General features: G+C 39.1%; 1 protein-coding gene across 1 annotated transcript in view; it reads right to left on the reverse strand.

The window, feature by feature from the left end:
* Fas3 (fasciclin 3) overlaps positions 1 to 14,183 on the reverse strand; it is a 154,468-nt gene that overhangs the window by 43,758 nt on the left and 96,527 nt on the right. The window contains exons 4-9 of the mRNA XM_022068120.2: positions 8,024 to 8,347; positions 6,828 to 6,968; positions 3,719 to 3,907; positions 2,126 to 2,313; positions 1,411 to 1,552; positions 77 to 193 (exon numbers count right to left, since the gene is read on the reverse strand). Of these exons, the coding sequence (XP_021923812.2) occupies positions 77 to 193; positions 1,411 to 1,552; positions 2,126 to 2,313; positions 3,719 to 3,907; positions 6,828 to 6,968; positions 8,024 to 8,347 (1,101 nt within the window). The remainder of the gene's footprint in view (positions 1 to 76; positions 194 to 1,410; positions 1,553 to 2,125; positions 2,314 to 3,718; positions 3,908 to 6,827; positions 6,969 to 8,023; positions 8,348 to 14,183) is intronic.

Here is a 14,183-nt window from a genome sequence, read left to right on the forward strand (position 1 = left end):
CAACAATTCCACAAATAACTTGGGAAAATTGAAAAGTCTCTGAATAATAAATGTGTGAGTATGGCAGAATGCCTACCTGCAAAACACCAGCGACCTGTTGTTCGGGCAAATCCAAGCATGAACAAAGCAATGAGAAGCACCAGGACAGCCACAACAATTCCAATGATGGGGCCAGTTCCAAGTTCCAGTGATCCTGTTTAGAAAGTAAATATTTTAAGTAGTCTCTTTATGTTAACACAGAAAGAACTAAATGCAGCATTCTCCTTTCCCTTTGACAGTATGAATTAACCAACAGACAAACAAACTGACTGACTAGATGACCATTTCTCTGACAACTGGATCAAAAGGTTGACAAAACTAAACGTAGTCAGCCAGTGAACAAGATACTTTTTCAGTTCATTTCAGTTCACATTCTTACAAAGCACTTCTCATTTTATTATTAGTACTATTATCCCACATCATTCTTTCTCTTCCAAGTGGCCACCTTCTAAGAGGCCCCACTCACTCACTCTAAGGTGCAGGGAATTCTTTGAAAAGTGGACTGTATATTCGGCTTGTCAAAGAATAGCCCACTTTCTTTACGGAACCAGAAGGTTCATCATCGTGTTCAAAAAAGCCCACCACCTGACTCTATCCTGAGCTGGCTGCATCGAGTTCGCTCCACCAATTCATATTGTAAAAGGTCCCTCCTGCCGAAATTCTGAATGTATTTCTTGTTGCCTCCGTCTACGCTTCTTTTCTCCAATAGACACTTAATTCCCATTACCACTGCCAACATTTGGAACAGCATATACACTGCTGCCTGATGGCTATTACTTTTTCACTATTAAGGCAGATTGAGAGACTATCAATGTGCAACAACAGTACTTGCATTTGCTCTACCACCTGCTGCAAAAGATAATGTCACATTGTCCTATGAACACCACAAATAACTTCTCCATCCATCACAAGCTTATTTAACAATGCTTTTTCAGTAGCTCAGAATACACAGTGTAAAATGAGAGAACGATAGTGGACAATGAATTGGACAGGATGTGGAATGAATCAGTCAAAGCCTAATTTAAGGTACTGTCCTGGCATTTGCCTGGAGAAACTGGGAGAAACCATGAAAAACCTCTAGCAAAATAGTCGGTCTCCAAGCTGAGATTTGAACCTGAGACCTCCCAAATATGATACAGGAGTGTTAACCACTCAACCATGATGTTTGGTATGTTGAATCTCCTGTGTGAGAATAGTTAGAGATAAGGTCATGTTATAATGAGATGCTTTCATTAGCTCGATAAGGTAATTTGTAAACCTGCAAGCCAATACATTTCCTACAGTTTATTTATTAAAACTAAGGATTTCTTATACTCTTATATAACAGACATCTTTAAAAGGGGATTAGGAATCAGGAGAGATGTCTCATACCTTCTGGTTCTGTGCTGGTGGAGATGCTCACTCTGTACGTCTGTTCACCCACATCATTTGTTGCCTTCAAAACATATTGTCTGGTCACATCATCGGCACTGACACGCATTATGAGGAGCTGTCCCTCCCATGTGCCATTGCCCTGTTCAACAACAATGATTTCAGTAAGTCAGTGACAAATAGAAATATTTACATGATTAAGTACACTGGGATACTGGGAACAACCAGTTCTTCAAGTGCCTGAGCACTGTGGGTCCCAATTTTTTCGTTGGCTTGATCTAAAGACATTCAGTAGGGCTCCTTGGATGACGGATCGGCCCGTCGCAAGGCCTCTACCTGTACACAGGACAGCACGACACAGAAAAACGTAGACAAACATCCATGGCTTGAGTGGGATTCGAACCCACGGTCCCAGCGACCAAGCGGCACAAGGCCCACGCCTCAGACTGCGCTGCCAATGCGGACCCCTTGATTAAGTACACTTGAAGAATCATTCAGAGCTTTTATAATTGCATCTTGCATTTCTGTAGTTACATTGCAAACCACATAAATAAAAAAACCTTAGTCTTTTCCTAAATGTTTAACAAGAGATTTAGGATATTAAAAATGCTATACAAGGGACTAGATGCAAGTTATGACTGTACTAAGTATGTTAAATAATGACCAATAAAACAAGTGAGAAACCTAAACAGTAGGAAGACTGAGGGATACATACCATGGCTCTCGCTGAGATAGCCTCAAATCGTTGTGAAGAGTCCATACGTCCCTCAGGAAAGCTCTCTTGATCAACGTACCATGTGAGGCGAGGCTTAGGATAGGCTTGAATTTGGACAGAAATAATGCCTTCGTCTCCCACTTTAAACCCAAACTGTTCAATTGTTCCAGGTATTGGGCGAGGTGCAACTAAATAAATGTAAGAAATCACATTTCATACACACCAACATACCATAAGTATCTTCAAATCTGGTCACTATTGTACAATAAAATCATTACTATGATTGTGCAAATGATTTAAATTAACAAATACTGGGCGTCTGGAAAGTTCAAAATTATCAGAATTTTGTTGTTCAGAGTAAGAGTAACTAACGGACAATCTGCATATCATGTCGCCCAGTAAGATACTTTGTTCATTGTTCTTCTGGGATGTGACTCCATGTAGTCTTGTGGATGGTTACCAATGCTTTGGAGGAACATATCACCTCCATCTTGACTCATTTGAACCCTGAATATAGAGGTGATACGTTTCTATTAAACTCAGGTAACCACCTATAAGAATACATGGTGTTACAACCAAGAAGACCACAGTTGATATATTCACTGTTATTTAATTGTCCAAAAGTGAAAACAGCATAAAGTTGGCTGTAACAAACCCAGTGGGGATCTGGTGCTGCTAGTGAATGCTGCCAGTCACAGGTGATCACATGGCTGTGTGAATAACACCACTCAACTATGGGCTGTTCAGTAGAAGAGGCACATTATAGCAAACATTAACAGTGTGACACAGTTAAATACCAGCATTCTGGGTGCAGAAACCGCTCAAATACAATCAATGGGCTGTCATTCAGCTCCATGGCGCTGAAGGTTGTCAACCAGCCTAAATTCATGGGAGAATGCACAGCGCTACTATAGAACCCACTGAGGCTTTGATACTGCCATCATGGTCACAAGGAGTGCTATCATGTTGCAGGACATATCCCATCCTAAAATGGCTCTGCTCCATGTGGTGGAAGGTCCCGCCTGAATCATCCCCAATGTATGACACCATGTTACTTCCATCTGTTCAGCCCCCTCAAGAAGGATTTATAGGGCTACAGATTCAGGTCAGATAAAGACGCCAAGGTTGCACTGGTGCAGTGGTTCCAGCAGCCATCCGAGGAGTGTTTTGAAGAGGATCCACTCGTTGGTGCATCAATGGGAATTTGCCCATGGACTACCTTTATCAGTGTCTACTCCTTTGCTCAGATCATTCCCCACCTAGGTTTCATTTGAACAACCCTCATACAAACCCATTCACACAATCAAAGTAAAATGATATACTGATTACTAGAACATACAAATTTTATAATTAACGAACACACCTCCATTATTACTCTCAGACTGTGACCTGTATAGGAAAATGGCTGTAAAGCATCAACATGTTGGAAATTTGATATAATTTAATGGGCAGGCAATGCAAAAAATATGTATCATAAATCTAGAGTTGCTAAATAAAGAAGCTAGTATTTAAGCTGAATGAAAAGGAAAGCATAATTATCAGATAAATATTTAAAATTACAGTATGATTCATTGTCATTACTCATGTACTCACATCTCACATTAATCTGCTTGATGGTCGATAACACTCTGTCTAGTGCAATATGTGTTGCAACACACTTTAGATCCTTAGCATTATCCTTCCAAGTCAACTTGCGTGTAAGATTCTGGTGTACTGTGAATAGATTTGTTGGTGACTCCACAATTTCGAGGCGACTTAATCCATCTGTAATCTGGTCATCGCCTGTATGCAAAAATGCAAAACTATTTAGATTAAAACATGATTTTCCAAATGCTGGTTACAACACCCCACAATTGGACCCTATCCTGAGTGATACAAACCCACACTCAGTCAATTTCTATAAATCCATATAATATTATCCTCATATTTATACCTAGATCTCAATAGCAATCCCTTTGTTCTGGCTTTCAGACTAAAATTTTATATGCATTTCTCATCCTGCCATATGAGTAAAACGTCCAGTTCATCTAATCATCCTTGACTTGATCATGCTAATACCATTTGACAAGATACAAATTATTCAGCGTTATTATGCAATTTCCTCCAGTCTCCTGTTCCTTCTTTCCACTCAAGTCCAAATTTGTTATAACTCTTCAATCTGTTTTTCTTTACAATGAGAGACCAAGTTTCACACTCATATCAAAGGACAGGAAACATTTTACGTTTTAATCCTTAAAATTTTATATTGGGGACAGAAAGATAAAAAGTTCTTAACTGAATGTACTGAAACTATTCAAATCCCATTTTTCCACCTTCATAATTATCAAGGTTAGAAAAGGAGCATGCAGGCAGGAAGCAGTTTAATAGATGTCACTGCACTGTAAAATTTATTCCATCTATTTGTGGACAAAATTCCATGTTTTAAGTTAAAGCTCATCTAAATAATATTTAGGAATTCAGTCCATACTACAAAGAAAACAAGTGATTAATGCTGTTTAAGGAGATAATCCCAGTTCACAGTGAGAATCATATGAAATCTGAAAGTACACAAGTAAGTAGGATATGTAGTTACCACTGGGCTTTGAACAGTTAATGTGTAACTGGCACTGAATGCACAATTTTGGAGATATATTACAGCATATTTTTCTTAGGAAAAGTATCCAGTATTAAATGTGTAAAAATTATTTGAATATGAGAATATTTTATGGTATAAATGGGGTACAGAATACTTCACTGCAAAGGATAGACCAATAAATCTACAAAAGAAAGTCAATGTAAATTATCAATACTGATAATACTCAGCCGTGTATGGCTCAAGACTGGTTTGTACTGCCCCCCACCCCCCACCCGATTCCTTTCAGTGTCATCTTGGCAGTATTGGAGAGGGCAGTCTGTTCCGACCCAGCTAGAGAGCAAGGTGCTCTGCGTACTGGCCTGGAGTTGTTCCGGTAAAAGGAGTTACTGATCTTTTTTTTATATTTATACCTTTTTTCCTTCTTTCAAAATTTTTTTGTTATTGGAGAGTTTGGTCGGAACTGGCTTGGGCGAGCGCAGTCCCATCTGATTTCTCGGCTGTTAATCGTGTTTTTTTTTGTAAGGCATTGGGAGTGATCATTTGTCATTATATTGTTTTAACAAACTGATTTGTTTGTTTTCTTCTTTTACGTAACTCTCCTCCCTGCACTGCCGTGCAATATTACCTGTTAAACCATTGTTAAACACTGAACAAGACAACAAATTAAGTGTGCTCATGTACATGTATGGAAAATAATGAGGAAAAGTTCCTACAGGGAAATTGTGGAAACTTTAGCTGTATTTTAATTAATTAATAATTTTACCCTTAAAATACCTAATTTGTTACATAAATTACCTGTAGTATTTACCTTCCTATGCATAGTTTTAATAAAGATGAAGATTGTGTAATACCATCAAAGCAAACAAAGCAACACCAATTTTCCCAGGGAGAAGTTGGATGTTCCTTTCATTTGTTGTCATTAAAATAGAATTAGTGTATAAGCTCTGCATATTTGTACTTTTGTGCTGCATGCTACTGCAGGAAAGTTAAAGCCAAATAAATAACTTTCTTCATGATAAAGAAAGCCATAGTTTCTAAAATTATAGGGCTGTGACATTCATTGGGTCCGCAGTGGCCGCGCGGTCTGTGGCGTGGGCCTTGTGCTGCTTGGTCGCTGGGACCGTGGGTTCGAATCCCACTCAAGCCATGGATGTTTGTCAGCGTTTTTCTGTGTTGTGCTGTCCTGTGTACAGGTAGAGGCCTTGCGACGGGCCGATCCCTCGTCCAAGGAGTCCTACCGAATGTCTATAGATCAAACTAACGAAAAATTTGGGACCCGCAGTGCTCAGGCACTTGAAGAAGGGGTCGTCCAAGTATCCAAGTAAGTAAGTGACATTCATTGCTTGCTTTTGAATGGTAGTGAGGATACACTTTGTGATCTGAGGCAAGAAGGCATTTGTCCATGTATTTGAAAACTGGAAAGCACAGTATGTTTATATGCTAGTGCATACTGATATGAAGTTAGATGCTCCTCCCACCAAGTGGGGCTGATCCATAACATAATATCACAGAAATGGTACATTTATCTGGTGTGGAGAGATAAACAGAAGTGCAGATAATAGAAGATCATTATAAATTATGCTAATCAACATTTAGGGGCAGCCACATTAGGGGTAATATCAGCAGTTAAGAGTTTAGAGTTTGTCAGTGATAAGATGTTGCATAAAATACGAAGAGGGCACTGGTATGATACTACTACGAAGGCATACAGATGCATAGATGGGAGGATAATAATATACAAAATTTTAAAGAAATATGGTGGGAGGGTGTGGACAGGAATGGTCAGTCTCAGGATAGCGACCAGTCACAGGTTATTTTGAAACTTCGGGTTTCATAAAATGCAGTTTCTTGACTAAATGAGAAACTATTAGCTTCTCAGATATGACTCAGTTCAATGCAGATTATTATATGGGAAGGGTCAATGTTTATATGGGCACTAAAGAAACGACTGCCATTTGTGAAAGTTAGAAAAGATAAGTAAACAATTTCCCCACATGAACTAAATATTCTAACAGTAAGATGACATCAGAGAGTGGAGAACAAGAGTTTTGTTTTGAGAAACTTGACAAGTATAATTCAGAAAGTTGGTCAGTTACTTAAATAGCAAGGACTGAAGCAGTAACTCACCCATAAACCATGAAAGATCAGCTGCTGGCCGTGCGTCTCTCACCGTACACATTGCGTTTATAGATGTGTCTTCACTATACGCATTAAAGTGGCGATCAAACTCTGGAGTGACCATGAGGTCAGGCGGATTTTGTGGGGGCCCTGTAATAAGACGATGTTGGTCAAACAAAAACATCAATAGAGCATACAAGCATCTTTTTAAAACCAATTTTATAACAGGCAAAAATGACAAATGACATTGTAAAAATTGCGAGTAATAATAAACAAGGATTTTGAGGTCAGTTGCAGTTTTGTTATTCAGACTACAGATATTATGCCAAATCTTAGAGTACATTCATTTAGCGCAAGTATAATTTTTTCACCTGCTTTCAGGTAAAATGAAAATTGTTTAGTAAGGATTCAAAGGAAATTTGTAGCTTTGTGTTACACTAGATTCTTTAATGGCGTTTGTGCCTATAATTACGATGATATATTAGTGAGATTAAACTTCTTGTCGTTACATTTAAGGAGGAAGCTTTTGGATGCGCTGTTCCTCATTAATGTTTTTAAAGGCAAAATTAGTTGCTCATCTGTTTTTGATACAGTTAGTCTCTGCATACCCACTAGGTCTATCAGAGACTACTCTACCTTTACTGTACAACGTAATTTCAAGGCTAGTCCCTCTGCCAGATGTTTCCGCTGCCAATGCAGTCTGTAGGAGCATCGACATCTTTAACAAAGATCCTGTTTTGCTTACTGATGTCAGTCAGCTTTTTAAACAATAATCATTGTTCTTTTTTATTATTTATTTAGTATAATAATTTATTTTGTATGTTTGTCCAAAATTGAACTGATTTTAATTTAATTTTTAATTTACTTATCCATAACATTTAGCTCATTTACTTATTAATTATTTTGCAATAAATTAATATTGTACTTTATATATTCAGTTCATTGTTTGTTTGCTTTAGAATTGTTAAGATTTGTATTGTTGTTAGTGCTTGGCTGTTATTGGCCTTTTCGGATGTTGTCAAGTACTTTAATAAATGAATTGAAATTGAAAATAGTTTATTTGTGGTTTATTTTATAACGCTGTCAATAGCTCAGACTATACAGAGTTGGATTTTCAGAAGTTTCTCTAAGTGTACAGATAGGTTAAGAGAATGTCCTCAGTTCCCATTGAAAAACATTTTATTTACAAGTGGTTCTGTTCTTACTTGCAACTGTGACATTGGTGGTTCCCTCAGACTCATTTGACTCGCCAGAGAAACCCAACGAGCACTTGAACTGGCCATTGTATTTGTCTGTCATCCGGTTAATGGTGATTCCACACTGGCCTCTCGTAATGCTGTCACCTGCATACCAGTATTCAGTGTTCCTTTCAGAATTCTCGTTCAAGTTGAGACCACCACTTACTCCTGGCATCTGAATACGGCAGTACATGAGTGGTTTCGCTACCAGACACATAAACGTGAAGTTCTGTCCCACCTTCACTGTTGGATTTCTTGGAGAAACATCGACGTGAATTGCATTGGCGCCATCTGTAAAACACAAAGAAAACTTGATTCTCCAAATGTCTGTGGAAACATATTAATATTGTAGCCAAACTCCGAAAACGTAATGCACATCAAATGTATCGCAAACAGTGAACAATGTAAAGCCTTGTATCGACTGCGCGCGGCTGCCTCGCGCACCTGTTCGTGCGCGGCAAACTCGTTCGTTCGCTCATTGTGCTCGTGGTTACCAGCATCGAGCGCGGCAGCCGTGTTCGGCTACGATCGACGCTGTTCGTCAGTTCTTGCAAGATCACCATGAATACAACACCGTGAAATCCCTTTGCCGCGGGACAAAGAACCGCTCAGATTTGGCTCGACGCGAGCCAAGTTCGAGCGCGGCATTGTTCGGTTCTGCCACGCGTGGCAACATGGTATCGACTTTGCGAGGCAAAGCAACGAACATTGCCTCGCGAGGCAGCCGCGCGCAGTCGATACAAGGCTTAACACATACTGGGAAGTATATGAGTAATCAAACTGAGGAGGTTACAAGCCACAACTTCCAATGTTGAGGACCAAGGTACTCCTCTTTGTCCGGCACCTATCCCTCTGCTTTCCAGTAAGGGAGACCCTATCAGCAGCTTTATAACTTACAGGTCTTCACCACAACAAGGAATGAACATCATCAAAAATGCAAGATTGGTACAGTGAAGAAAATAGAGGTGCGACATTAATACGTTCTGCCACTTCCTTCTCAAACAAAATTCTGTGAGCCGAGACAAGTAGAGTTGAATCCCATTGGAGTACCACGCTTTGTCCACCACCAACACTGACGTTAAAACAGGGCTGGAAGTTACTTAAGATTGTTCATTTTGAGTTGTTGTATTTTTGTTTATTAACGTATTCAAGTCACATACGAGGTGCGATCGGAACGTTTCAAGACTGTGTCAATAGAGGGCGAACCGGATGTAGTACGAGCTTCTGCCGCTACGGGGTGCGGCCTACATTCATAGTGAATCAGTGTGCCAGCCGGCATCATCGAATTAGCATTTGTTTCTTAGTTACGGGCGTTTTGGTAGTGCATTACACCGGCCCTCCTGCGATTTCGGAATGGCGTGTGCATCAAATTTTGCCAAAGACTAAAGCATCGCATCGCAGCCAAGTTTGTGGCAAGGCTCCTGTCTGAGGACCAGAAGCAGAATCGACTTCTCGTTTGTCAGGAGCTCAAAGATCTTGCAAGAACCGACCCCAACTTCCTTTCTAAGCTCCGTGTGACTTCTTCCTCTTCCCAAAGATGAAAATTCAGCTAAAGGGAAGGAGATTTGAGACGATAGAAGAGATTCAGGCAGAATCGCAGATGGTGCTTCACCGGCTGACAAAGAAAGATTTCCAGGGATGCTTCCAGGCTTGGCAGCGGCGCTGGGATCGTTGTGTTCACTCCCAGGGGAACTACTTCGAGGGTGATGGATGAATTTAATACCTGAGATAAGTGTACGGGTTTTTATACGCGCAGTCTGGAAACTTTCCGATCGCACCTTGTATATGTGTAATTAAAATGAAGTTTGTTCAGTATTTTTAGAAACAATTACGATAACAGATTTTTGATGCCAATAACAAATATTTTTAGAATGTTTTAATTAGTGGCGGAATCTCAAAAAGTGCAATATAAAATGAGTGAGCCTCAGAGCCCCACCCCTAGACAATGCTAGGGTTAATATACGTATATACGAATAATTTATAACAAAACTACTGACTGCCTGAAGATCTAACTACATTCCTTGCACTGGGAATCCTTTCGATACTATTAAAATCGATAGGAATTTGGAACAATCACGGGCTAGATCTACCCACTAGTTTATACTATAAAACCATCTACGTTTATTTCTACCATTTACCAGGTTTCGAAAAAGATATGCAGCTTGTGTTACGTTAGTAAAATGGAGCTGCGAAAATTCAGCTGTTCGTCCTAGATTCAGTAAAAATCGTGAAATCGGCCATTATTTATAAAACTAAGCGCCCGTAACTACTGCGTTGAAAGTAGTCTACTGTGCAGGCGCTCCATCCATCAACACGAGGGAAAGTGGACGTCTGATGACCACCACATCCGCTGCGGAGTGGAAGCTAATCATAGGCTGTAAAGCCGATATTCCCGCCATTTCCTGCCAATTAACAGTAATGGCGGACCAAGTCCGGTGCAGACAAGTTGTCGCCTCCGAAACAACACAGCTTTTCTCGACATGTGTGCAAAAATTAATAAAATGCGACACAAGTGTCATATTTATACCCATAATGTTACCAGAAAGAAAAATCTCTGTTAGAAACATACTGCAAAATGCAATATTGGAGTAAAGTAACTTAAGATAGTCATATTCACAAAACAATTTGATAAATAACAAGGAGCATGAGCAATGCATTAACCACATTAAGGTCTATTTATATAGGAACGTAAAGATAACGGCACGAGCCCGAGAAAAAAGTCTCTCCATTTAAGGTCTATTTATATAGGAACGTAAAGATAACGACACGAGCCCGAGAAAAAAGTCTCTCCATTTAAGGTCTATTTATATAGGAACGTAAAGATAACGACACGAGCCCGAGAAAAAAGTCTCTCCATTTAAGGTCTATTTATATAGGAACGTAAAGATAACGACACGAGCCCGAGAAAAAAGTCTCTCCATTTAAGGTCTATTTATATAGGAACGTAAAGATAACGGCACGAGCCCGAGAAAAAAGTCTCTCCATTTAAGGTCTATTTATATAGGAACGTAAAGATAACGACACGAGCCCGAGAAAAAAGCCTCTCCATTTAAGGTCTATTTATATAGGAACGTAAAGATAACGGCACGAGCCCGAGAAAAAAGTCTCTCCATTTAAGGTCTATTTATATAGGAACGTAAAGATAACGACACGAGCCCGAGAAAAAAGTCTCTCCATTTAAGGTCTATTTATATAGGAACGTAAAGATAACGACACGAGCCCGAGAAAAAAGTCTCTCCATTTAAGGTCTATTTATATAGGAACGTAAAGATAACGACACGAGCCCGAGAAAAAAGTCTCTCCATTTAAGGTCTATTTATATAGGAACGTAAAGATAACGGCACGAGCCCGAGAAAAAAGTCTCTCCATTTAAGGTCTATTTATATAGGAACGTAAAGATAACGACACGAGCCCGAGAAAAAAGTCTCTCCATTTAAGGTCTATTTATATAGGAACGTAAAGATAACGGCACGAGCCCGAGAAAAAAGTCTCTCCATTTAAGGTCTATTTATATAGGAACGTAAAGATAACGACACGAGCCCGAGAAAAAAGCCTCTCCATTTAAGGTCTATTTATATAGGAACGTAAAGATAACGGCACGAGCCCGAGAAAAAAGTCTCTCCATTTAAGGTCTATTTATATAGGAACGTAAAGATAACGACACGAGCCCGAGAAAAAAGTCTCTCCATTTAAGGTCTATTTATATAGGAACGTAAAGATAACGACACGAGCCCGAGAAAAAAGTCTCTCCATTTAAGGTCTATTTATATAGGAACGTAAAGATAACGACACGAGCCCGAGAAAAAAGCCTCTCCATTTAAGGTCTATTTATATAGGAACGTAAAGATAACGGCACGAGCCCGAGAAAAAAGTCTCTCCATTTAAGGTCTATTTATATAGGAACGTAAAGATAACGACACGAGCCCGAGAAAAAAGTCTCTCCATTTAAGGTCTATTTATATAGGAACGTAAAGATAACGACACGAGCCCGAGAAAAAAGTCTCTCCATTTAAGGTCTATTTATATAGGAACGTAAAGATAACGACACGAGCCCGAGAAAAAAGTCTCTCCATTTAAGGTCTATTTATATAGGAACGTAAAGATAACGGCACGAGCCCGAGAAAAAAGTCTCTCCATTTAAGGTCTATTTATATAGGAACGTAAAGATAACGACACGAGCCCGAGAAAAAAGCCTCTCCATTTAAGGTCTATTTATATAGGAACGTAAAGATAACGGCACGAGCCCGAGAAAAAAGTCTCTCCATTTAAGGTCTATTTATATAGGAACGTAAAGATAACGACACGAGCCCGAGAAAAAAGTCTCTCCATTTAAGGTCTATTTATATAGGAACGTAAAGATAACGACACGAGCCCGAGAAAAAAGTCTCTCCATTTAAGGTCTATTTATATAGGAACGTAAAGATAACGACACGAGCCCTTGCCGATTTTTCAGAAAATATTATTCAACGTTTTTCAATGGAACTCTTTAGGAAAAATATCGTTGGAGACGTAAGTCGGGCGAGACTCGTTCGTGGAACGGACGAGCTCGGAGTCAATATTGAAAAACGTTGAATAATATTTTCTGAAAAATCGGCAAGGGCTCGTGTCGTTATCTTTACGTTCCTATATAAATAGACCCTTACCCGGATAAACATCGTTAAGACGGTTAACACAAACATTCAGCCTCTGGAAAATAGAATATTCCAGTCACATAGGAACATTTTATGTATGATATCTCGAAATTGAAAGTTATATATAATTTTTAGAGAGCGCTACAGAAATAATTAACATAGTTTAGCCAAACTTCTGAAAAGTGTCTGCAGAGCGGCAACAGTTTTACGATCGACCAAAGTTACGACACTAGCGAACCCTTCTCCGTAATTAGTAACTGAAACTGACTGCTGCAGATCTGCTGTGCTGGAAAATAATAAAGACTTGCAATAAAACAAGAAAGAAGAAACCTTGGCAACTTTTAGCAAGTTTAAGAATGAGTAGCTCAGTGCAAACCAGACCCTTCCAGAACAACAGCCATAGCAGTCAAAACGAGGAACTTCGTGATTAGGCAAGATCTGACGCAATAGAGCAAATTATGAAGACATGGAGGTTCAACTCGGAGAGAAGAAACACGAAATACGCGAAGAATTCAGCTTTAACACCTCTTTTAAAAGCGACGATTTGAAATATCTTATACGTGTAAAGACAACGTAACAAGACTGGCAACATGTACTCTCTGGAGTACACTGAAATTCCAAAGGCGTTATCATTCCATTTCGTCAGCACAAAAAATCTAATCTGCCAAAATGTGTTCCAACAATGACATCGGTTCACAGTGTTGCGACAGATAATTATCAGATAATTGAATTCGGTTCAAGTACGTCATTTTTTCGCAAAACAAGGCCGATTACAGCAAAGAACTGAAAACAAAATTACCAGATAAATTATAATAACATTTATAAGAGACCAAGAAATGGCATTAAAGGCGACAGGAAACACGGTCCAAAAGTACAATATGAAACCTAGAAAATATGGCCAAGGAAACACTAAAAGATAGTCTTAATTATAAGCGATGTTATAAAATGTCCGAAAGAGAAATCAGGGCGTAAAGTGTTAAAAATGTTAATGTTCTCGGAAACAGCATCTAGCTGAAGGACTGGCCTTGAAATTGTGATTCGCCATAAATATAGAGTAGTCTCTAGTTATTCTAGTATAAATAAAGCTACTGATAGAATCAAATACGGAAGAGGGACTCATTTTGTTTTCGAATGCCTTCATCCGGAAAAGGACACCAAGGTGCTTTCGTCTGGAATACAATTTTGAGATACACAACTCTGGCCAACATAAAAAGTGATAGTGGAACCACGGTTCCGGAGAATTTGACGTAAATACGTCTATACGGAAAGGAAGTTTATATATTGTTTCCTAGGTAACAACAATGATGAGTAAACAGATGAGGTTTCCTAAGTAACATAACAATGAAGTTACACTTTTTCGTTTCCCTTTTTCGTAACACTATTTCGTAACACTTTTTCGTAACACTATTTCGTAACACCATTTCGTAAAAATTTTTCGTAACACTTTTTCGTAACACTATTTCGTAACACTATTTCGTAACACTTTTTCGTAACAC

This window comes from Zootermopsis nevadensis, unplaced genomic scaffold (genome assembly GCF_977971745.1).
Source record: "Zootermopsis nevadensis isolate Lab colony 2312 unplaced genomic scaffold, Znev_1.0 Znev_ptg000030l, whole genome shotgun sequence".
Taxonomy (NCBI): domain Eukaryota; kingdom Metazoa; phylum Arthropoda; class Insecta; order Blattodea; family Termopsidae; genus Zootermopsis; species Zootermopsis nevadensis.